The 25234-nt window shown below is 34.7% G+C and overlaps 1 protein-coding gene and 1 long non-coding RNA gene across 9 annotated transcripts; one reads left to right on the forward strand and one right to left on the reverse strand.

The window, feature by feature from the left end:
- Proc-R (Proctolin receptor) lies at window positions 1–25011 on the forward strand. 5 transcript variants are annotated; one of them, XM_043210091.2, is made up of 9 exons: window positions 1–318; window positions 1183–1433; window positions 19754–20159; window positions 21747–21919; window positions 23047–23163; window positions 23234–23557; window positions 23615–23841; window positions 23914–24117; window positions 24173–25011. In XM_043210091.2, exons 3-9 carry the CDS (start codon window positions 19900–19902, stop codon window positions 24617–24619), a joined length of 1752 nt encoding a protein of 583 aa, XP_043066026.1. In that variant the 5' UTR covers window positions 1–318; window positions 1183–1433; window positions 19754–19899; the 3' UTR covers window positions 24620–25011. The 5 variants fall into 5 exon arrangements, with proteins under 5 accessions (XP_043066026.1, XP_070136368.1, XP_070136363.1 ...); XM_070280267.1 differs by having other exon boundaries at window positions 23627–23841; XM_070280262.1 differs by having other exon boundaries at window positions 1–265; window positions 1143–1433.
- LOC108134161 (uncharacterized) lies at window positions 8259–21952 on the reverse strand. Of its 4 annotated transcripts, XR_011442875.1 has the most exons (5): window positions 21811–21950; window positions 13999–14114; window positions 13817–13946; window positions 8741–8952; window positions 8259–8649 (listed from the first exon to the last, which is right to left on the reverse strand). It is a non-coding gene; the product is annotated as an uncharacterized lncRNA (long non-coding RNA). The 4 variants fall into 4 exon arrangements; XR_011442873.1 differs by lacking the exons at window positions 13817–13946; window positions 13999–14114 and having other exon boundaries at window positions 8259–8459; window positions 8513–8649; window positions 21811–21952; XR_011442874.1 differs by having other exon boundaries at window positions 13817–14114.
- Window positions 25012–25234: the final 223 nt, after the last annotated feature.

Consider the following 25234-nt stretch of genomic DNA (forward strand, 5'->3'; position numbering starts at 1 on the left):
TGTAGAAGAACCTATATAGCCTCAGTCTGGTAATCAGGGTAGTTCGTCCATTTATCATCCATTTAAATGGCGGACAAGTCCACGCGCTGCCTATGGCCCGTCTCGCTCGCACAAAGTTTGGCTTGCCCGCTTGCACACATAGGGGACACCTGCCCGTGTCGTCGGTGTCGCTGGGAAGAAGAATCCGCTGCGAAGAATCCGAAGAAACGGGGATTCAGTCTCCTCGCGATGCTCTGGCACTGATCTTCTCTCCGCCGATCTTCACGTGCGTTTTATACCTTTTTTTCTTTTGATTTTCCGGCTTTCTTTCTCTGTCTTGTGGGTGCAGTTAAAATAATATATTATTTTTTTATTTTTATGTGATATATGTGCTATAAATGGTGACAATTTTAAGTCATTAAAGAAGCCACAAATGGCAAAAATACAATAAACTTTTAAAGGAGAAATATTAAAATAATTGCGGTTGGCTAGAAAAGTTTATAAATTAGTGCTTTTAAACGGTTTTTTAGATAGGAAATAAAAAATAAAAGAGTTATGAGTGTTTCTTTAATAATCCATGTATAAGATTATAATAAAAAATATACAAAAAGTGAGTGTTTTTAGTTTATAACAAAATATTCATGTGAGGTGTTAATGTTCTTTAAACTAAATACTTAAAATAATAATTCTATCAACTAACTTAAAGAAAACTTAACTAAATCATATAACATAATTATTTCGAAACATATTAAAACAAGTTCCAAAACAAAGCCATTTATAAAATATCTATAGAGATATAAACACACAAATGAGAACATAAAATGTCACATAAATTATATAGAACAAGTTTCCAAGAAATTTGCCAACAATTTCCTAACAATTTATATTAATAAATATAAAAATATAAACGTAAAGTAAAAATAAAACAAAAACCTAGAATTAAATAGAATTAGTCTATATTTTCTGTCAGTTTACTTTTCCTCTTTTTTTTAGAAAAAAAAACAAAAAACTAGAAAACTCAAAACTGACAAGTTTGACAAACAAATTTCAACATATAGTATCTCTGTTTTTTTTTTTAAGAAATTTTCATTTGTTTATTTTTGGTTTCCTGCTGGGAAATACTTATTTCTTAAAATTTGCACTTTGTGTTTTTGTTTTTTTAGTGAAAAAATATTTATGCTTATTTTTCTTACCCTGTGACAGAAATTACCGAAACAATATAAAAGCAATGAACACAAACTAAAAATATGGAAAATTTTAAAATGAAAACTCATAAAAATAAATAAATTATTGAAACACCCTAATTAATACTCAATGACCAAAAACAACAACAAAAAAATAAGCAAGGAGGGGCTACAACAACAAATATAATTAAAACAACTATAATTGATGGATATTCTGGCCAGAAAAATAAATGTAATTAGCAATTAAAAAAAAAATAAACAAGAAAGCAGGTAAAAAATAAATTATATGATTTATTTTTGTAATGATTAGATTCTAATTTCTTTTTATTATTAGCTTAATTTAAATTTTAAATAATTTATGTCTTCATTTCAATTTCAACCAAGAGCTGATCAAATAAACTCAAATACCCATTTTTTACGCTCGACTTCAAGTGATACACTTGAGCAGCATTTTGTTTTTTATTTTTTGATGAAGAGATCATTCAGGAATACAGAGAGAAAAAGAAGACAACTGTCTTCTTATATATTCATTATACAGGTATAGATGATCCAGGGCCGAAAAAGTCGAGTGGCATTTTTTCAGTATTTCCGCTACATTTGCATAGACGGCGGCATGTGGGGGCTACAATGGGGGGCTCTGAAGAGTGTAAGGTGAACGAAGAATCACTGAGAATCATCAAGAATCTTCTTCGATTAAAATTCAGCTAAAAAGCAAAAATAAAAGACACTGACTGTAATGCGAAGCACATGTGATGAAAGATCATGATCTGGAAATGAAAACGAAAATGGAACCAACACGGCGTATACTCAACTAAATTGAGACGAGGAGCGCCCAAGGCGAGCTAATCCCGCATCTAATAAATATAATCATCATTTCTGCTGCGGTCCCTCTTGAAATTCCCAATTGAATAATTGAACAATCTAACGTTTCTCGGGGTCATCTCTGGCTTTTATTTTATTTCTTTTTAAATTTTAAAAAGTCTCTAAAAGAAGATCTATTCATTCTAAAAATTCATTAAGATGAAGATCTTGGACGAATATATAAAGGCAATCCTATACATGTTATATATCTTTTTTTTCTTAAATAATTGTGTTTTTTTAAAGAAAAGTCTCTTTATAATTTATAATTTTTATAACTTTACAAAAATATATTTTTTGTAGTGTAATTTCTTGAATAAGATATCTGTTCAAGTCTGTTTATATAGATAATGGCATTTATAGAGTGATCTTAGCAATTTTCATTTCCCTCATTCCTTATCGGCACTATTTTCCCTTGTGTTTCTTTTATTTTTATTTCTTAATTTATTTTTTTTGTAAAACGACAAAGAGAAACTGATGACGCGACCTTGGATCAAAATAGATTTTTATGCGCAAATTATATATTTATTTATTTTTTTTTGGTGGGTTTTTTGTTTTTATTTTTATTTTTGTACAAAGACGATCGCCGCACGTCACCAAATGCCATACAGCAATCGCGGAATATTTTTCCTCTGAATTTCCGAGAATCATTTTGTAGAAATTGTCTTTTAGAATTTTGGCCCCTTTTCGAGGCGTTTATACATTTTTTTTTGACCAAAAATATTTGGCCCAAAGAGATGCAATGAGAAGATGTCTGGCTACAGAGATAAGATCTTTACAATTCAAGTGGAATTCTAAGCAATTGCATTCGCATTTGCATTTAAATTCAAATTCCTTCGGTAAAGTGCAGTCGAATATTTAATTTAAATGAGCCAAAGAGCAAATTGAAATTGAATTGCATTTTGGCTTGAATTATTGGGGCGAAGGGGAGGATAGTTTTTGGACGGGTGGATGTAGTAGTCGTAAAAATAAAAGCACTTTTTGGCTGGATTGTTGAAAACAGTTTTTCAACAGCGAATCAAATTTTTATGCCTGCTTTTGTTGAAGGCCCTCCCACACACTCCACTCCAATTCAATCTGCCTCTATGTAAATATCAAAAAATAACGCCAGCTGTACGTTTTATATGGGTTTTTAATTGAAACTTTTAAATAGAATATTCACCCTGAAAATGAACAGTTTTTAATTGAGATTTGAAAATCTCATTCGGGATATTTGGTTACAGAGAAAACAACGATTTAATATTTTATGAAATATTTCAAATACCGGGGAATTTTGTTCATTAATTTAAATTCTAAATGTGTTTTTAAAAGACTAAGTTAAAGGTTAAGCTCTAGAAGGCCTTAATATTCTATAATATTTACGAAATCTTACCTTACATCATTTTAAAAAGGCAAATAATTTATTTTCTATAAACTTACTCTTCAAAAGTGTAATACCCTTAAATCTCTCTTTTTAATCTTTATGCCCTTCCAATGGCTTTCAATTTATTTCCCCAAAATCTTTCAAAAAGTAAATATTATTGCTCAAAATTCATAAATTAATATGCAAAGAAATACCAAGCCCACTTTCAATGTATTTTATTTAAGAGGAAACCTTTAGCTCAAAATCTGACATCAGCTACAAAATAAATTCCCAGTTTTTGTTTTTTTGGTAGATTATTTTATGAAAGCGACGACAAATTCCTGACAATTAGTCAACCGCATGAAGTAGGAAAAACATTTTGGGCCTCAGGCATAAAAAGCGGATTAAATTTTTTGTATTATTCTATTTTTTTGTTTTAAGAGAGAGAATGAAAAACTAAAGAGGAAAATGTAGGAAAAACACAAATACACAGCCACACAAATGGACAGAAATTGCAATCGAGAGCATGACAATATTATTTATTTAATTTGTTGTGTTTTCGGTTCAAAAATAGATGCCAAAAACAACAATGGTGGAAATTTTAAGGAAAACTGCAAATGTCTCAGAAATGAAAATCAAGAGACGAACGTGACAGAAAGATATAGATGGAAATATAAATACAAAGCCAAATAAAAACTAATAATTCCAAAGAAAACATAAAAAAAGCAACAAAAATGTGGACAATAATGCATTTACTTGTCAGGTGGAAAAATCTTTTTAAAAAAATCACGGGATAAGGGGGTTATGTCCATTAGACTCTGAATCAGCCAGCAGTGCTCTAATGACGAACCCCCTTAACCAAAATAAACAATCCGCAACGAGAGGAAGTGCTATATCTCTTGACAGCTCAATGCCGTGCGACTATATCTCTTTAGACCCGAAAAGCAAGGGGCATTAGGCACTAAGGTGAATACTTTTGGGGGAGACTATCCCCCAATCATCAGCCGGAAAATGACTCAACCAAAACAAAAAAAACTAGAACATGATTTTTCCGCCAAATTTCCTCAGGTGATACCAAAAAACAAACAGAAAAGGTGTTTTCATTTTGACAGATGAGCTTATTTCAGAACAATATAGACAAATATCTCTTGGAAAATTGTGCAAAAGTTGTTAGATGGCTATATCTTCCCCAATTCTCATCCGATTCTCAAGCGGAGTACCTTAAACGATTTCTATATCGATTCTGCACCATTCTGCATCAAGATCCTGAGCCGAAACATTTTTCAATTTTTTGTCCATTTTTCATGATGGGATCCCTTGAAAATGGGGTTTTCTCCTATAGGGCCCACACTGATGGCTATATCTTCCTTAATTCTCATCCGATTCTCAAGCGGAGTACCTTAAACGATTTCTATATCGATTCTGCACCATTCTGCGTCAAAATCCTGAGACGAAACATTTTTCAATTTTTTGTCTATTTTTCATGATGGGATCCCTTGAAAATGGGGTTTTTCCCTATGGGGCCCACCGTGATGGCTATATCTTCCCCAATTCTCATCCGATTCTCAAGCGGAGTACCTTAAACGATTTCTATATCGATTCTGCACCATTCTGCATCAAAATCCTGAGACGAAATATTTTTTCCATTTTTTGTCTATTTTTCATGATGGGATCCCTTGAAAATGGGGTTTTGCCCTATAGGGCCCACAGTGATGGCTATATCTTCCCCAATTCTCATCCGATTCTCAAGCGGAGTATCTTAAACGATTTATAGATCGATTCTGCACCATTCTGCATCAAAATCCTGAGACGAAATATTTTTTCAATATTTTGTCCATTTTTCATGATGGGATCCCTTGAAAATGGGGTTTTCCCCTATAGGGCCCACACTGATGGCTATATCTTCCTTAATTCTCATCCGATTCTCAAGCGGAGTACCTTAAACGATTTCTATATCGATTCTGCACCATTCTGCGTCAAAATCCTGAGACGAAACATTTTTCAATTTTTTGTCCATTTTTCATGATGGGATCCCTTGAAAATGGGGTTTTCCCCTATAGGGCCCACACTGATGGCTATATCTTCCTTAATTCTCATCCGATTCTCAAGCGGAGTACATTAAACGATTTCTATATCGATTCTGCACCATTCTGCATCAAAATCCTGAGACGAAATATTTTTTCAATTTTTTGTCCATTTTTCATGATGGGATCCCTTGAAAATGGGGTTTTGCCCTATAGGGCCCACACTGATGGCTATATCTTCCTTAATTCTCATCCGATTCTCAAGCGGAGTACCTTAAACGATTTCTATATCGATTCTGCACCATTCTGCATCAAAATCCTGAGACGAAATATTTTTTCAATTTTTTGTCTATTTTTCATGATGGGATCCCTTGAAAATGGGGTTTTTCCCTATGGGGCCCGAGTGATGGCTATTTCTTCCCCAATTCTCATCCGATTCTCAAGCGGAGTACCTTAAACGATTTCTATATCGATTCTGCACCATTCTGCGTCAAAATCCTGAGACGAAACATTTTTCAATTTTTTGTCCATTTTTCATGATGGGATCCCTTGAAAATGGGGTTTTGCCCTATATGGCCCACACTGATGACTATATCTTCCCCAATTCTCATCCGATTCTCAAGCGGAGTACCTTAAACGATTTCTGGATTGATTCTGCACCATTCTGCATCAAAATCCTGAGACGAAATATTTTTTCAATTTTTTGTCCATTTTTCATGATGGGATCCCTTGAAAATGGGGTTTTGCCCTATATGGCCCACAGTGATGGCTATATCTTCCTTAATTCTCATCCGATTCTCAAGCGGAGTACCTTAAACGATTTCTATATCGATTCTGCACCATTCTGCATCAAAATCCTGAGACGAAATATTTTTTAGATTTTTTGTCCATTTTTCATGATGGGATCCCTTGAAAATGGGGTTTTGCCCTATAGGGCCCACACTGATGGCTATATCTCTCCCAATTCTCACCCGATTCTCAAGCGGAGTATCTTAAACGATTTCTGTATCGATTCTGCACCATTCTGCATCAAAATCCTGAGACGAAATATTTTTTAAATTTTTTGTCCATTTTTCATGATGGGATCCCTTGAAAATGGGGTTTTGCCCTATAGGGCCCACACTGATGGCTATATCTCTCCCAATTCTCACCCGATTCTCAAGCGGAGTATCTTAAACGATTTCTGCATCGATTCTGCACCATTCTGCATCAAAATCCTGAGACGAAATATTTTTTAAATTTTTTGTCCATTTTTCATGATGGGATCCCTTGAAAATGGGGTTTTGCCCTATAGGGCCCACAGTGATGGATATATCTTTCCCAATTCTCATCCGATTCTCAAGCGGAGTATCTTTAACAATTTCTGGATCGATTCTCCACAGTTTTGCTGCAAAATATAACAAATATATGTATAGAAAATATTTCAATAACAATTAAATTGAATTTTTATTAATTTGAATAAACTTTTGAACCGCACTTACCAGTCACCTGTTTGGACAATCAAATTAAGTAGATGGGCCATATAAATTTTGCAGCTGCAGTCAGTTTTTAGACCCAATTTAATGTGAACCGAAATGAGTCTTTTGATTGCCTATTCCCGGCACGTATAATGCGTGAATATCGAATGGGATTTGGCCATAAAAACGCCAAATCAGCCAACAACCATCCGGCAATAGCCAACAGCCAACAAAATGGTCAATTGAGATGCAATAAGGCACTAAACGTTAAACATTAAATAATTGACATGTCCATGTTGCTGGCCAAACAAAACCGAATATCAAATTAAATGTTTTCAGTTTTGTGTACCCAAAGCAAATAATTCCAGCATTACTCTATATACTGTATATACTCTATATATAATATTTGATATATGCATATCGGATATCGTGCAATAGCCATGTCGCAGCACGTGCTCGGCTTTAAAAATTTGAATTTGAAATCACAAATGAGGAATCAAATGAGCACGTGACATTCAGTTTATGATAAAAGCTCTAAAATAACCCATAACACTCACTTACCTTCCCACCGCCCTCAAAAAAGGCTGCATTAATTGATTAATTATGCAAATTTAAACGCCAGGCTGACAAAAATATCAAAACTTTGTTTACTTTTGAGACCGCTAAGTCTACAATTGAAATTACAGAACGTGCTAAGGTTTACCTTTCGAAGTCGGGGGGAGTGTACAATAAATGCTCTTTTCTTATTAAAAAAAAATATTTACAAAATTAAAAGTATTCAAACAAGAGAATACACATTTTAGATAGATTTTTATAGAAAAAATGGAACAATTTTGTATTTGAAAACTTTACCAATTTAGAATAACTTTTTATCTACCATCCAACATTATAAACTTTTCCAAAAACCTTATAAAAAATTAACCCAATAAAATTGTTCAAACATTAGGTTGAACATAACATATAAAAGATTGAATAATTTTAAAATTTAAATTAAATAATTCTTGCACAAATTATTAAAAGAAAAAAATGTATACAGTCCACTAAAAATTATAATCGAAGAAAAGGTTAAAGTAACATCAAATTTATTCAAAAAATATTAATCAAAAACACATTAAATTTACGCCTCTTTTTGTGGCCCTTTCCAGAATGTTCAAGCATTGAACACTATGTTTTATAGAAATTCTTAAGTTAGAGTTTCAAGGGATCGAACCCATGAAATACGAGTCAAACAGATGGTTCAAAACCGATCCCCTGCAGCCTAACACAAACAAATACATAAGTGGTGCGCTTATCGCACTGGAGAAAGGGTCGCATAGCATGTCAACGTGCAGTGCGTTGATAAGTAGTTTTAAATACATAGTTTTAAGATTCTCATGTATCGTACTTATAAGAGAACTTTGACGAATAAAATCAGTTTCCATAAGGAGCTCATTGGAGTACGACCTTTATTTTGGGGCTCCTCTTAACAAAAATCAAAAAACATAATTAGTACAATAATGTTTGCCAATGTCTTCAGATATTTAAAAATAAACACAAAAAAACAAACATAAACATAAGCACTGGAACAGCCATTAATTGAACAGACAGTCTTCTATATACATATTATCATGTCCACCTGTGCGTATACGTAATTAATTCCATTATAATCTTTTTCATAAAAATACAAACAAAATATTTGTGGAGATTCCATTTCTTTGGTTTTCGCGAATTTTCAAATGTGTAGCTCACACATGCGGCGTATACGTAATATGTCCCAACAAATGGTTAAATTTCATGATAAAAATGTTCGCAATGTTTAAATTACGCTAAAAATAGAAGGGGGGAAAAAAAACAAAGGAAAAAAAAAGCAATTTTTAATTCGGTTTGTTTCCATCAACACCTTCAATGAAAGCTTACAAATATTTGCAGTTCGTGTTTATTATTTATTTTCTTGATTTCGTTTTTTTTTTGTTCTTGGTTCTCCTGTATTTTGGCCATTTTTATGAGCCCTGGCTTCAACTGTTTATAAACAAAAATGCCCAATTGACTGCCAGCCAAATGATGGCTAAACAATAATAATAATAATAATACGTAATAAGAATGTAGTCCGGGAAAGCCATGGAAACGAACTGAAAAGAAAAGAACAATTTCAGTTCGTGTATATTTTTCTTCGACCAAATGCCAAAAACCTAGAAAATAAACTACGAGTGCGAGTAATAGGAAAGCAAACAATGCGAGTGGAAAGCCGAAGGTGAGGTGACAATGGGATTCAAACGAATCGAATAATAAATATTACGAAAAATGTATAAATATTTATAAATATATACACATCAAAAGGTAATACCTAAACAGCTAGAAATACCTGGAAATTTCATAAGGTTTTGGTTTTTAAAATACAACTCTTTTTAAAAATATTTGGTTAAGCCAGCGTATGAATCATTATTGAAGTATTTCTACGTTTCCTGATTAGTTTTCAAACTTTAAATGTTTACATTTTATCAAATTAAAGTTTAAAAATAAATGTGATTTATTATCAAGTCTTTAAAGTGATTTAAACTTAAAAATCACCCCAAAATTGCGTACATTTATATAAAAAAAAATCCATTAATAATCATCTGGCAGAAGAAGCTGGAAAAACAAGGGCAGCCGAAAAAGTGAATAAAATAATAATAAAAACCTTTTAGCATATCCACGGCAATCCCTCGAGCTAATGAGGCGAGAGGATACCAGGCTCTTTTTTTTTTGTATTTCTGGGGTTGTTTCTGGGGAATTCCCTGGTACGGCCACGCCTCCTTTTTGCCCACTATTCCACTTTTCTCAGCTGGAATAACAGACAACATTGTTGCCAGCTTGTTTTTAGTTTTTATATTTTTTATTTTGTGCTTTTTTTTTGGAAAAAGTGTGGAGCATGTGCAACAATGTTTTTATTTTGGCTGTGCTTATTTTTAGTTACTTTTTGTTGCCTTCGCTGAGCGAGAAAAATAACTTTCTAAATAAACGCAGCGCAGTTAGCAACAATGGAGGCTAACACACACACACACACTCGAGCACTAACACTAACAGGAGGCACACTTACAAGCACACACACACACTCATATATATATAAACACTTTCCGCTTTTGCTGTCTGCGCATTTTCGTGACGCTTTTCCCTTCTTTTATTTTCATTTTTAGTATTTTCTTGTTGTATTTTTTTATACTCTACTCTGGAAGAGGTTTTAGGATTTTTTGGTATATTTTGGAAAAGGGTTTTTCGAGGCCGTCCTTATGTTTCTATGCTTATAACCCTTGCAATTTCAAAACTACAGACCTGAAACTTGGGATATAACCTTATTATGATTATCAGAAATATATAAGTAAAATTTTATAGAAATCGCTTGATTATATCTTCTTCTTCCAATCAGAAAAGTATTATAAAAAGTTTCTCTTAGGATATAAAAAACCTCTCTTTTAAAAATCTAAAACTTATAAAAGTAACCCCCTAAAGGGTATACAAACTTCGACTATACCCGATTCAAAAATATCCCAACTTGTTGTGTTGTTGTTGTTTTGGTCGCGTGGCGAAGTTTCCTCCTTGCAGCGTTTTCATTTTATTGCCGCGCAGATTAGAGTTGCAAAATTGTTAAATTTTCATTCCAATTGCTTTGCATCTGCTTCTTTCGTTTTAATTTTATTTTTTAACAAAAAACTTTTTGTGGTGCAAAAAACCAAAAAAAAAAAAAGCAGGAAAATCCTTAAGTCCTTTAGGCCAATTAATTGACAGGAAGGAAGGAGACAAAAGTAATCAGGATAATGGTAAGTAAATAAACGCTTGGCTAACCGCATAAATAATTGTGAATGAAAAGCAACTAATTGAATTAAGTCAACTGCCAATTCATAAATTAAAAATAAATTGCAAATTAATTGTGAAGAGGATTCTGGGAAATAATTTTTGAAAAATTAGGGGTTGCTTGTTAAGAAAAAAACACAATTAGCTTTCTATTTTCTAATTTTCTACCAAACCAAAGCACATGCTTTTAATAACATTCTAATTTTAGTATATTGCTTACTTTTAAAAAAAGTATAGAAATATAATGTGTTTGTTTTAACGATTTTGGCAAAAAATATAATTATGGCCTTATGGCTTGCTTTTCTTAAAAATTTATAGCTGGCCATAAAAAGTATAATTTGTTTGAAAAGTAATTTGTATTTTGTTAGCCTCATAAATATTTATTTGACTTATTTTTTTTTGTAAATCTTAAACGTCTTAGAAATATATATTACATCCATACTCTAATATATACATTTTTGTTTAGAACCAGCTGCAGTGGCGGTGTTATAAAATTTAATTAATGCACCCAAGGGGGTGAAGGGTTAGCCAGGAGCGGAGTCAAAAGGGTGAGTCGGCAAAGGGTGCTAAGAAACGCGCTAAGCCCATCCAGAGATGAAGCTCCAAAAGGCTTTGTCTGGAGCTGTGTTGTTTTTGGGGCCAGGTGGAAGGTGAAAGGTGTCTCTACACAGATATAACTATTTTCTTTGAAAAATATTTATTAAAATTAATAGTTGTATATTTTTAAAAAGATAAGAATTGTATATTTTTTGGTTTTTTGAAATTTGAAATTATTGTTGAAATATTCCAATTTCTACTCTTATCTCCTAAATCTTTTGAACTTCTTCTTCTAAACTTTTTAAAGAGACTTTCTTAAGCAAGATTTTTTTCAGTGGGTATTCCTTATGTAGATTCTCTCCTCCCCTAGCCCTCCCCCTTTTCTCAGGCACCCCTGGACTAACGCTACGGACAGCTGTAAAGTGCTTTGTTAATTAGCAAACTGGCGCGGAGAAGGAGGCACGCCAGAAGGATTCCGGGAGACCCCATCGTAGTCCCGTGTGCTCCCCCCTCATCACCAAACTGCAATGAAGGCCCGAAGAGCCTAGACGGTAGAACGGTGAACGTATAACGGTGAATAGTGAACGGTGAACGGTTCAAGTCGCAGCTGCAGCTGCCTGCTGGCAATAATTTGCGCCCGCAAGTATGCAACACATTTTGCCACGGCATGCGTGTGAGCCAGTGCGTGAGTGAGTGTGTGTTTATGGATACATATGTGTGTGTGTGTGTTAGTGTTCGGTAGTGTGTTAGTGTTTGTATGCCTGCATTGTACTTCGCACACTATTTGTCAATGTCAGAAGGGATTCCCAGCTACTTTCTGCTCCAGATCCCGCCCGTAAAGCCCCCAGAGTTTTCCCTCCACTAACCCTAAATTTCCCGGCCAAAGTGTTGGCATCCCAACACTTTCAAACGTTTATCTATGCGTATAATTGAGCACTGACTTTGCTCTTGCCACGAAAACCTCTATATTCTCTTTATTTTCTATTCTTTTATTTTTTTTCCAATCATCCAAATTGAGCGGAAGTTGTTTTCCCCAAAAAAAAAAAGAAAAATAGTTGATCAGGAAAGTAGGGTTCTTTTTTTTTATAAAAGTGATGGAATGTATTTAAATTAGGGGGATTTTTCGAAGGAAAATTGTGTTAGTGTTCGGTTTGGTTAAGATTTAACTCATTTTTGTTCATCAAAATCTAGTATTTTGGGCTTTAAAACAATTTCAAGACCCTTTTTGGGCCAAGTAAACTTTCTTAAAAATACTTCCTTATAATATCTTTCTTTAAATATATTTTTTTCCCAAATTTTTAAACCTTTTTTCTGGTTAAGCAATAAAGTAAAGTTTGTCGTAAGCATTATATTTGCTAGCAAAATATATATCAAGTTAATATGGCACACACACACACATACACTCACAACTAGAGAGACACTCACATACATGATAGCTAGAGCGCCCTAAAGTATGCAACACATTTCATTTGCATGTTTTGCGACGATTTTCAGGTTTACTTTTTTTTTTTCTCCTTTTTCATTTTGTCTGCCCGCTTTTCTTCTTTGCACTCAGCTTTGCTGATATGGCCTGTCTACACTCCCCTTTCCCACTCCCAAGGGGGGGGGGGGCGTGGCAGGGTACGAAAGGGGAAGGGGGGGGTGACGGGGGCTGAAAGATAGAGAGCAAAAGCGCAAAGCGCAGCGCGTTGTGAAATGCAAGCGAATTTGCATAGAAAATAGACAGTTTGGAAAATTGCATTCCATGTTGATAACTTAAGGCCCCTTGCATCATGTTACCCCCCCTCCTCCTTCTCTCCTCTCATTTTTTCACCTTGCCCCCGCCCATTTTTTGGCACTTCCCCCCACCATCCCACCCCCTTTATCGCATCCCTCTTGAAAATTGCCAGCTGCAATTGAAAACGAGCTTGAAGCACGCAACGCGTGTGCATAAATAACTTGTTTAAGTTTTATGGCAATGGACGCTGGTCCTTTCCGCAGAGTCCTGGTGGGTCCTTCGGCTCTACCTCATACCTTATCCCATCCAACCATCTAGCTAGGTCTCCTCCCCTCCCTGCAGAGAACAAAATGTATGATTTTTAATAAGTGTGGGCCTTGTGTTTTCGACATTTTTATAATTTTTGCATATTTTAGCTCAATATTTTATGTGATTTTGAAAGAGATGTTTTATTATGTTATTTATAGTTTACCTTTTCATTTAAAATTTTGGAAAAATTGTTTTTATTTCCACTTTAACATTATTTTTAAAAATCTCTTAATCTTTATAACATAAAGCTCACATTTATGATGTCTATAATTTAATTATATTATTTTCTCTTGAACCCAAACTTAGCCTATGTAATTTGTATGTCCCCCCATTTTCCTAAGTGTATTTGTGCTTGTCACACGATTTATAAATGCTTGGCAGGGGACTTGCCATTCGGACCGGGTCACACCTTGAGCGAAATGCAATTTTGTCTGCCAAGCCAAGGTATCATCAAAAACACGAGAAGACACGGGTGTGTGGGTACAGAGGTAAAGGAGTCTGCTTGAAGGATATGGGTTTTCGTCCAGATTGTGGACAGAGAGCGAGAGAGAGAGAGAGATAGAGAAAATTCAAGTTGATGGCCTGTCACGGCAATACTGCACCTTGGTCGCCTCAGTCCGGAAAACCTGGAAACCGTATCCCTACTTTTCCGACTGCCATCCTTTTTGCAGGATGTTTTCTTCCTTCCTTCCTTTGGCTCTTCAGCTTTCTTTTTTTTTTGTCTGCAACTTCCTGTGACTCCCATTTTTTGTTGTTGTTTTTTTTTTGGACACACCACACTCACCACAAACGTCCGGCTACCCGAGACACGGGAAACGAGACACAACTTCAAAATCAAATGCAAAAATACCTCAGGGTAACTATACTCGTCCTGTTTTCTCCTTTCCAGATAAAGGGTATCTGGATTAGGCGGTAAAGTGATTAGTTTTCATCTAAAATTGTGAAGATTTTTGGGTGAAAAGTGTAAGTGTTATACTTTGATAGGTTTTGAAAGAAAATTATAATCAAGGCCATAAAATCGTTACACAAAATTCAAAATATATTTGAAATCATCACGATCCTTTTAAATAGATTTTAAAAGTTCTTATAGGTTTTTTGCAACCATATCTAGAGTCTTTATATCTTAGTCTTTTATAAACTTACAATTATTTTTTTTAAATCTCTAAAAAATCTTACTTTAATTTTTTATACAATCAAAGTTTTCTACAGGATATTAAAATTTCTAAACCTCTTTTTTAAACTTTAATATCTAATGTGTTTTATTTTTTTTTATGGCTACCTTTCTTAATGCCGCAAAGTCGGGGTGTAGTGCTGTTTAGTGGAGTTGTTCTTGTTTTTCTCGTTGTTGTTGTAGTTTCTCAAGTAAAAGTAGAATCTGACGGAACTCTCAGCTCGACTTTATCCATCCCCTTTCGGCCCACACCCCTGTTCATTTGTTTTTTCTCAAAGAGTGCCGGGAGTGCAATGGAAACTCGGACTCAGGGGTAACCTGATGGACTGACTGAATGACTGACTGACTGCCTGACTGACTGACTGAGTGTCGGACTCTGTCCGTCTCTGTCTCAGACTGTCTTCTTCTACTCCCACCTTCTCTCCATGTAGCCCATAGCTCTTTCCAGCGAAGTTGCAACTCCGAACTGCAAGCTGAATGACTGACTGAGGCTGCCCTGTCATGATGCTGTTGTAACTATTTGACTTTATCTTGTTGCCGCTGCTGGTTCAGGGTAAACAAACTGAAAACAGGGGACGGGGTATGGGGTGAAAGGGAAATCGAAGGGTCAGAGGGCCAGCAGCCAAGGGGCAAGGGGCCAGTACAGGAGCAAGGACGATAAACAAAACCCAAAAAGCGTTGACTTGGCTCTTGTGGATTTATGTTGCTGGCTGTTGGGCAAGAAAAAAAATACTCTGAAAAAAATACATACATACATAGATATTTACAAATTTTTAATAATATTTTTAAGACATGCGATTTTTAAAATAATTTTTTAATAAAAAGAGTAATTTATTTCAATTAAAAATCAAGAAAACGAAAGAGTTATTGTTTCTTTAAAAATAACTAGAGTTTCAGAAGAATATTTAGGAGTGCAAAACCTTTCCAGTACCTATCCTTCAAAACTTTTATTTATTAGTAAGCTACCGCATTTTTTAGTTCAGTGTATGGCCGTGCAAAAGTTAGTCCATTTGAAGCTGGCTTTTCAATTTAAAGTTCATTCTAACTGCTGCTTAAATGCAACTTATCCTAATCAAGGCAAAAACGTGGCCGCGGGCCTGTCAAACATTTCGGCCTTCTTTTTGCCTTTCTGGCTTTAAAGTTCTTGCCACATTTATTTATTTTTATTTTTATTTTTTTTCAGCTTTTTCTTGGTTGCCAATTAGGAGCAAGGCATACTTTTTGTTGTTGTTATTTTGTGGCAGGTACACTGTTGTTGTTGCTGTTGCTTTTGGCTTGAGAAAATGGCACACAGCCACTTGACTTGGCCAAGTTGCTGTTGTTGTTGTAGCCACTGAGCCACTCGCTAATTATGCAAAGGGAGTCGAAGGGGGAGTGGCTTGGTAGGCGGAGAGAGGAGTGGCAGGCTAGGACGTTGAAAATAAGAATTTCTGTTGCATTTCTGGCCAAAACGGGAAAAAAACTGGAACGCGGCCTGGCAGTACAAAAAAAAAAGAACAAGAAGAAAGAAAGAAAGGAAGAAAGAAAGAAGAGCCTGGGAAAGCCAAGAATTCTTCTATGAGCTTTTTTTCGCACGTATTTGTTAGACACATTCACGTGTGTTTGTGTATAGGTGTGACAGTGTGTGTGCTAGTGTATAGGTGTGCTAATTTTGGAATCTTTTGTTGTGTCTGTTAGAATGACACACATACAGGGTGACAGCGAGCAGATGAGATTTCCATGGAAGGACATTTAAATTTCTGAACGGTTTTAGGGATACCCCATAAAAAAATTAAATTTTTAAAATAAAAATACAAGCTTTTATTAAAAATTTGAAAATTTAGAAAAAATATGTTATACAGGGCGTATGGTTAATATTGGTTTGGATCATATTAAGTATACGCACTGTTTTCGAGTAATTTCTTCCTTTTTTTTTAAGGAATTTGTCTCAAAATAATAATAATTTAGTATCAAAAATAAAAAAAATTTATAATTCTCTAAATTCTCCATTCCTTTAAATCCTCTATACGTATACGCAATATAATGTGTCGTGATATTAAGTATACGCCATGTTAGCAAATAATGATTTGTATTTCAATTATGAATTATCAATTTAAAAATGCATTTAACCGATCATAAATATATTTTTTATATATATTAAATAAAGAACTAAATACCAAGTATATGAATATTATTTTCTCAAGAAAATTACGTATACGTCGTGTTGTCTACAAAGCTCATCCCACTCAACAGATACCTCTTAATTTCTTCGGCACCCTTAAAAAAAATATAATTCTATTGCTTATAAAAGAAATGTGTACTAAAAAAAAAACACCGCCAACAACAACAAAAAAACTACAACAATGAAACCGACACAAAAGAATTTTGTCAGCTTGTGGCTGCCATAACAATAAAAAATTTATAAAAAAAAACTAAGTAAAGCCTGAGGATGAAGAAAATATTAAGGTTTTTTTTTAAGGAACAAAAATATGGAGGATGCAATGAGTTCTTTTTTTCCGTTCCATGGCATTTTATTCAATTCCGCGATTTGCCTTTAAGGCTTTGCCAGACGCTTTTTTTATACCCTTGCAGAGGGTATTATAATTTTGTCCAAAAGTGTGCAACGCAGTGAAGGAGACATCTCCGACCCTATAAAGTATATATGTTCTTGATCAGGATCACCTCCTGAGTTGATATGAGCATGTCCGTCTGTCCGTCTGTCCGTCTGTCTGTCTGTCTGTTTCTACGCGAACTAGTCTCTCAGTTTTAAAGCTATCGTCTTGAAACTTTGCACACACCCTTCTTTCCTTTGCACGCAGTATATAAGTCGGAACGACCGGGATCGGCCGACTATATCCTATAGCTGCCATATAACTGATTGATCGGAAATGGTATAACTTTTGTGTTTTTAGAGTTAGAGAGTTCAAATTTGACATGAGTGCTATTTTTGGCAAAACATTACGACATGCCAAATTTCATAAGGATCGGCCGACTATATCTTATAGCTGCCATATAACTGAACGATCGGAAATGACCCAACTTTCGTTTTTTTGAAGATAGAAAGCTGAAATTTAATACAGATTCTATTTTTGGTCAGTTGATCCAACGTACCAAATTTCATAAGGATCGGCCGACTATATCCTATAGCTGCCATATAACTGAACGATCGGAAATGACCCAACTTTCGTGTTTTTGAAGATAGAAAGCTGGAACTTGGTACAGATTAAATTTTGATCCATCCTACCAAATTTCATAAGGATCGGCCAACTATATCCGATGTTTGCGATATATATCCGGTTTTAGCTGCAAGGGTATATAAACTTCGGCTCCGCCCGAAGTTAGCTTTCCTTTCTTGTTATTCATTCAGTAAGTCATTCATTTCTTTAGTCTGTCATTCAGTCAGTCATTCATTTATCCACTCACTCATTCAGTTAGTTAGTTTACCAGACCAGTCTGCCAGCCTATTCATTCTATATATTTAAGCATTCATTTAAGCATTCACTCGCCTATACATTCGTGGGTTTATTCCTGTATTCATCTGGGTATTTATTCAGGTATTCATTTATTCATTTCCATGTCCTTTAATATGTTTACTGTTTCTTTTGAGGTTTTTAATATTGTAAACGTTTATCTGTTTCATGAATTTAAAAACTAGAGTAAGGTTTAATATTTTCCATTTCCTGTATTTGATCTTTAATTTTTAAACATTTACCAGACTGTAATATTTACATTTTCGAAAAAACCCAAAGAAAGCTTTCCAATTGTTTGGTTTTTGGTTTTTGAATTTACAAATGTGGTGGAAATTTAATTAGGATCAGTAAACATTTATTAGCTGCTAATCCACAACGAACAGTTTTCTTTTGGATTCTCCCCAATTTTCTTTCAGTAATGCCCCTTTTTCCAAATTGTCATCAGCCTTGTAGATAGGTGGGTGGTGGATGGTTGGGTGGGGGAAACAAAAATAAAAAGATTTTTGTGTATTTTCCACATTTTTGTTTAGATTTTCTAGTTTTCGCCTAATGCAACGAATATTTTCTTTCATTCAGTCTTTTTTTTTTTCTTGTTGGGGTTTCAGTTTCGGGTTTTTGTTTTCACCACGTACTGTGTTGCACTTACATTTGCCGCCCACTCTGCCCCAAATTGCCACCCCGGCACCATCCCCGGTACGTGCAGTATTTGCGAATTTAGAGAGGATGGAGGACTTGACTGTGAATTTGCCACTTTTATTGTTTTTAAAACGCTTTCCAATTCCTTGGCGTTTTTTTTTCGTCTTCTTTTGTCTATTTTGTTGCTTTCGATGCAATTGCAATTTCAGTTTTATTTTACGCGCAATTTGTCTGCCCAGTGTGTGGGCGAAAAAAAATCCCAAAAAAGAAAGGCGGGGGTGGAAGGGCATTAATAGTGGTCCAATAACATGGACACCCCCCCCCCTTTTTTCACACACACACTGTTAGAGTGGAAAAAAAGAATCGAAAAAGCTTGGAAATTGAAAACCAAATAAATAAATGAACGAGCGGGTTTTCTGTTTTAGAGAGAAAAATATTTAAGATTTTTTTTTTAGAAATAAGTTATAAGCTTTACTTTTTAATTTTTTAATAGAGGTTTTTAATATATAAATTTATTTATACTTATTTTTAAAATATTTATTTTCTAAATGCAATAAAAAAGTCCAAAGACAAGGAAACTGGACGCCTCCTCTTTCTTATTTATTTCCTTTCCAAAGTCCTTTTTGTGGCACTTTTCCTCCTACCACTTTTATCCATCTATCTCTGTATCTGTCCAAATTGTTGGCCAATATCAATGCCAATCCCAGTTAGCCATAAATCATTCGGTAGAATCAATACAAAAAAAAAAAAATACAAAAGACAAGGAATGATTAGCAAAGGATATATCCTTTTCTTTTGTTTTATTTTCATTATGAAATGTACAAACATGTGTAAGAATTAATTGAAACATTAAAATTAAACACTTAAGGTCTTATGAATGTACATTTAATGCAAATTTTTATGTATGAATAGAAAAGACATATTCGGGAAATATTCTTTTGATTTTGAGTTTAAGAAAACATCTTCAAAGAAAATTCATCACAGGGAAGCCATAAAAAATGTTTTTATAATTTCAAAGCTTGCAAAAATGTATATGGCCTAAAGTCAGTTCTTTTTCTTAATTTTTGGTAATAATTCTTCCAAGAATAAGGCCATATTTTTGTTTATTTTGTTGATTGATGACTTTTTTTCAAAAGAAAACAATTATGGGTCTCTATAGAGACTTTTTATTGAGTTTTTAAAGAAATATTAAAAGTTAAAAATACTTTGTTTCTATTTAAAAAATATTTTATATTTTAAAAAGCAATAGTTATTTATAAAGTATTTCTTGTAACTATTTTCAGTTAAAAGCTTTCTCAAATAAGTGGAATCGTCATTGGATTTGTAATCGTAATCGAAAATTTTAATCGTTATCGCCAAACGACGGAATACCGCAAGGACGAAAAAAAAGGATCAAAATAGGCCAAAAATTGAATAAAAACCAAAAACAATGACAATGTTCTCCTTGCTGACAGCTACGCTGACTGCGACTGCGACGGCAACGGCAACGGCGACCGTGACTGCAACCGCGACGTCAACCGAGTCAGAGGCAGAGGCAGCGACGTTGAACGAGACTGAGGCTGCTGGAACCGAAATGTTTTCGGATGCGGATGTAGTGGAAGTGCGGCGTGTTGTTCAACGCATTTTGGTGCCGTGCGTTTTTGTTATTGGCCTATTGGGAAATTCAGTGAGCATTTATGTTTTGACGCGGTAAGTGCACTTGTATCCCCCCCTTTCTCTCGCTGGGCCTTTTCTTGTTATTGTTGTTGTTGCTGGATTATGGCCCAAAACGATTCAGCAATTGAGTGGGCGTGGCCTTTGGACACTGTTATTGTTTTATGCATTTTTGCGGCAGTTTGAAAAATAATTTTTGGAAAGCCATAAAGGGTTAAGATAGATAATTGAAAATTAATAAATTGATTAGAAATTAAAGGTTTTTATTTTAATTAGGAAATTTAATAAATATTTTAATACATATACTAAGCAAAATAAATTAAATTTTTCAGAAAAAATACTAAATACTATAAAGTATCATACTTATTAAATTGAATCCTTTATATATATTACTATTGTTATTCATATTTTGATATATGTATTTTTTTGAAACCTGAAAATAAAATATATTTTTCTCCCAGTGCATGTGTCTGTTGCGGACAAGCGGAACATGAATGAAGCTGTGAGCAGGTACGCAGCGCATTAAACACGGCATTTAATTGTAGCCAGCGTTGCACTTTAAAATCATTTCCACACCGCCAACAACAATACCAACAAGGACATTCAAAAAGGACGACAACAACAACAACAACAAGAAAAACAATAACTGAAACAATACGAACCATTTTATGTGCCAAATGCAAAAATGTTTCTTTTTTTTTTGGTTGTTTTGTGTTTTACAGATAAGCGTACTGTCGCAAAAATATATATATTTATAAAAAAAATATATATAAATAATATACATATACATAAATGTGTATGTGTGTGTGTGCTTTTTTTTACGCCGGAAAATATGCGACAGTTGCAAGTTCTCTGCTCAGCAAGCTGACTGCTACAACACACCATATGGACATGGGCATGTTGGGCGACAAAAAAAAATACTATATTCACTTTTCCACTCCAAATCCCGATAAATTTAATTTTAAAGAATGCCTGTCACATGCCATTTTAACTTTTAATTCTTGGCCAAGAATGGCAAAGTCCAAAAATAAAACTAAAAGGTAGTTGTTTTCTAAAAGGAAAATGAATAAATATTTGTTTAGTTTCAAGAGTAATTTTAAAATATATTTTTAGTTAAATTAAAATTGATTCTATTTTTTTTCCTAGTACCTTCTTTCATTTTAGAAAACAATTTTGTCAACTTTATTGTCAGCACCTGCCTGATGGCATTTTAATTCAAGTTTCATATGCAATTTTTATCTTGTTTTTTTTTTTAGTTTATTTTATTTGTAGTTTTGTATTTTTGTAGATTTTTGTTTTTAGAATATATTGAAATTTAACTATCTGAGCTGCGGGCAATGCCAGAGAGGAAACTAAATGCCGACAGTTAGTTTTTATTGTTCATCTTTTGGCTTCATGACTGTGCCGACATTTTGGGCGACCCATGACCCCAAGGGAAATGACCTCCCCATTTTCCTCCCAGTCTACAGACCCTATAGCTTTCGGGCAATTTCCACCCATTTCAATGGGTGGTTGGCACTTTTCTGAATTTTTGCAAAAGCTTTTGATCTGATTTTTTTATTTAAGTTATTTTAAGTTATTAGCTTTTATTTTAATTTTAATTTTATTTTGTTTTAATTTTAGAAAACGTATGCGTTGCACTACAAATATTTATTTAACTGCCCTGGCCATCACGGATATCGCTTACCTGACTTTCCAGCTAATTCTCAGCTTTCAGCACTACGATTATGTCAAGTACCATTGCGAGATATATTGGCAGTTTTATGGATATTTTGTTTGGCTTTGTGATTCATGTGGTGAGTGTTAGAATTTTTGAATTAAGAATATTATAACTTAAACTCTCATTAACTCATATTATTCGTTGTACACGCGTTGTTCTCGTTAAGGAGTTTAAAACTAAATTAAAATTATATACAATATTTCTGTAGCTGACATTAGAAGCAAAGCCATAGTTGATCAAGTTATTCAATATTAATAATTCATTATAATAATAGTGTTAAGTAAAAAATCTCTAAATTTATTTCAAACTAGAAATGTAACACCCACATAGGTGTTAAACAGCTTCTGTTTTTGTTGAAGTTTCTTATTATGAAATATAGTTACCTGATCCATAATAACCTTCTCCGTTTTTGGCCAAACAATATCCACAAATTGTTAGAAAATAAACACACACACACTGGTCCGGGGGAGAAGCTTAAACAACTTTGTTGTGCTGCCGGGATGTGGAGTGTGTGCTGCCGGAAAAGCGTTTTTGGTGCGGAATGATGGGGATTCCATAAATTCCCCAGATCTATGGGTGGTATATGGCCGCCCCCCGTTTTTTTTTTTCCTGGGCACATCAATTGGAATTGCACCTGCGGCGAGTGGCAAAGTGGCGCTTCTGTTTTTCGTGCAACTGCAACTGCAACTGGCGGTGTTGTTGCTGCAATTTCATTGAGCTGCTCCGCCAATTTACGAGCAATAGTTAGCAGCGCTTTCTGCAAAATTCCAGCGGTCAGCTGACCGCTTTTCCACCTTCTACCCCTACTCTTTGTTCCCCTTTCATTTGCCGCTTTTCCCTCCAATTTTCCACCCGCTTTTCCACCGCCCCTCATCACGAACATCAATCGTTTAGAGTGCCGCGCGTTTTGAATAAATTGACAGGCATGGAATAAGGAACAAAGCGCAGGGAATTAAGCCCAAAATACACTGAAAAAAAATTGTATTTCTAAGGGTATTATTTCTTATAATTTATTTTTAAGGTTTAAGGACTTCCATTTTTTTGAAGGGGAAATGTTTGGTTTTTAAGGAGCATTTCTTGAAATATTGAACATCTATAGCCTCTATTGTTCTCTTTAATATTGATTATAAAAATTTTCTTTATGTGTATGCCTGATTGTGAATGCATTGTTATCCTTTTATCCTTTTTTTTGTTTCCCCATAGCCTACATATCGATTTACATAGCCGTGTGCTTCACAATTGAGCGATTCATTGCGATTCGTTATCCGCTCAAGAGACAAACATTCTGCACAGAGTCCTTGGCCAAGAAGGTGATTGCAGGTGAGTGTAGAATGTCCCTAAAGGTATCTTTATATATAATAATTCTATTATTTCCCATATTTCTTTTTAGCTGTTGCACTTTTCTGCCTACTGTCGACACTTTCAACGGCCTTTGAACACTCGTTCGCCCGTAAATTCCGTCTGATCGACGATGACTATCGTCCTTGCAACCAGACCCTCGCCAACGTTTCACCCCAGCCCCTGGCGCTCACCCCGTCCCTCTCCATGCAGGCTCCCAGCCCCTTAGATTCCACCACGCCCCTGCCCACAGCCATGCTGCCCACACCGGTGACTCCCCACATGCAGGACTTGACCAGGAAACCGGAGAAACCTCTTGGAGTTTTGGTTTCTGACGTCTTCAGTGGTGGTGGCAGCGGGGATGGAGGTGTACCAGGTAAGCTGCACTTTAAAATAAAATTCTAAAAATATATATTTTCTTAATTAATTAAAGAATATAAAGCAGAGAAGCGCTGGCCTTTGCACTCACCTGGTTTTAGAACAACGCCACCTATGAGTAAAGTTCTTCAACAACAGGACATAGATCAGGATGAGGATCAAGATCAAAATCCAGATCACGTTACTGAAAGTCTACAATTTGTATCGCGTCGCTTGAAAAGTCTTTCGGAAGTGAATACCACAGAGGCCTTTGCATTTAATATAACAGAATATTGTCAAAATGTGAGTAAAAAAGACCTATATTTAAAAAGTTTTAAAAAAATGTAATGTATTTTTTTATTATAATTTCTCCAGATGACTTTCTTTTTGCATACATCTTCGGAACTCGGTATGAACGATCTATATGCCAGTGTTTGGAATTTGTTTACACTTTTAGTTTTTGTCCTGTTGCCCTTACTTTTGCTGGCCACTTTTAACTCTTTTTTGATATTATTGGTACACCGTTCAAAAAACTTGCGAGGTGATTTAACAAATGCCAATAGCATAAGACGGACAAAAGTAAGTCTCAATAATATAATAAAATTCTTGATTAATTTAAATCTTCATATTTTAGCGAAAATCAAATTCTGGAATAACTGGTACAGTCTCACAAGAGAATCGAGTTACGATTACTTTGATAGCTGTGGTCCTTCTATTCATCGTTTGCCAATTACCTTGGGCCATATACCTGATACTGGGTCAGTATATGGAAATCGCGCCCAGTACTCAGGTTGTGGCCGGTAATGTTTGCAATTTGCTGGCTGCCTTCAATGCGGCATCAAATTTTTTCTTATACTGTGTGCTATCCGATAAGTATCGAAAAACAGTTCGTGAGCTAATCACCGGCTATCGTTATCGACGCCGGCATATGCGTAATAATACGAGTCTCTATGTACCGCACACCACCACCACCTTGACCCACATAAATGGTGATCGTGGCGGAGGAGGTTCCTATTACGGTGGTGCTGGTAATCGAAGAAGTCGAAATAAATCGGCTGCTTTAGGTCGCCTGATAGCGTGAAACTTGAACGTTTTTTTTTTATTATTATATTATTGTATTTTTGAAAAAAAAAAATAGTCTATATGAGAAAATCCAGAGAGGCATGAAAAGTCATAAAATGTTTTAAAAATTACTCTCGATTATTTCCGATAGTAACTAATATTGTTTTCTTATCGATTATTGATTATCGACTTTTAATGATTAATTTATAGCTGCATCGATTTAATGTTAATTGATATGTCTATAATATATATTTATATACATATATATGTACGAGTATATATACTACATAACCTACATTGTGCCATAATGTGATGATTATAGATTTATGCTAGTTAACCTAAACGTAATTGTTGTCCTAAGTACTAAACGCATCAAATCAAATACACAATACACAATACACATACAAATAAGAGACCACCATTGTGTTTTACTTGACGGTCCCACGGGGCGTATGAATAACCCACCAAGGCGTATTCATTTCCTTGTTGTTGTTGGCATTTCTGTCCCCGGAGTGGGTATAAATAGTGTATCGGTGGCAATGTCAGAGTACGGTCCAGCGAGACTTTTCCTCACACACAAAACAGGCTCAACACAACACACAAAAAAGGACAAAAGGGACATCCAAGTCACCAG

Source organism: Drosophila bipectinata, chromosome XL (assembly GCF_030179905.1).
Source record: "Drosophila bipectinata strain 14024-0381.07 chromosome XL, DbipHiC1v2, whole genome shotgun sequence".
Classification (NCBI taxonomy): Eukaryota; Metazoa; Arthropoda; class Insecta; order Diptera; family Drosophilidae; genus Drosophila; species Drosophila bipectinata.

What these genes read in the sequence shown, in the direction of transcription:
- Proc-R (XM_043210091.2), top strand. Translation starts at nt 19,900, where the DNA reads ATGACAATGTTCTCCTTGCTGACAGCTACGCTGACTGCGACTGCGACG. An exon ending in GGCCAAGAAGGTGATTGCAG is followed by an intron (nt 23,164 to 23,233) that starts GTGAGTGTAGAA and finishes ATTTCTTTTTAG; the next exon opens with CTGTTGCACTTTTCTGCCTA. An exon ending in CGGGGATGGAGGTGTACCAG is followed by an intron (nt 23,558 to 23,614) that starts GTAAGCTGCACT and finishes AATTAATTAAAG; the next exon opens with AATATAAAGCAGAGAAGCGC.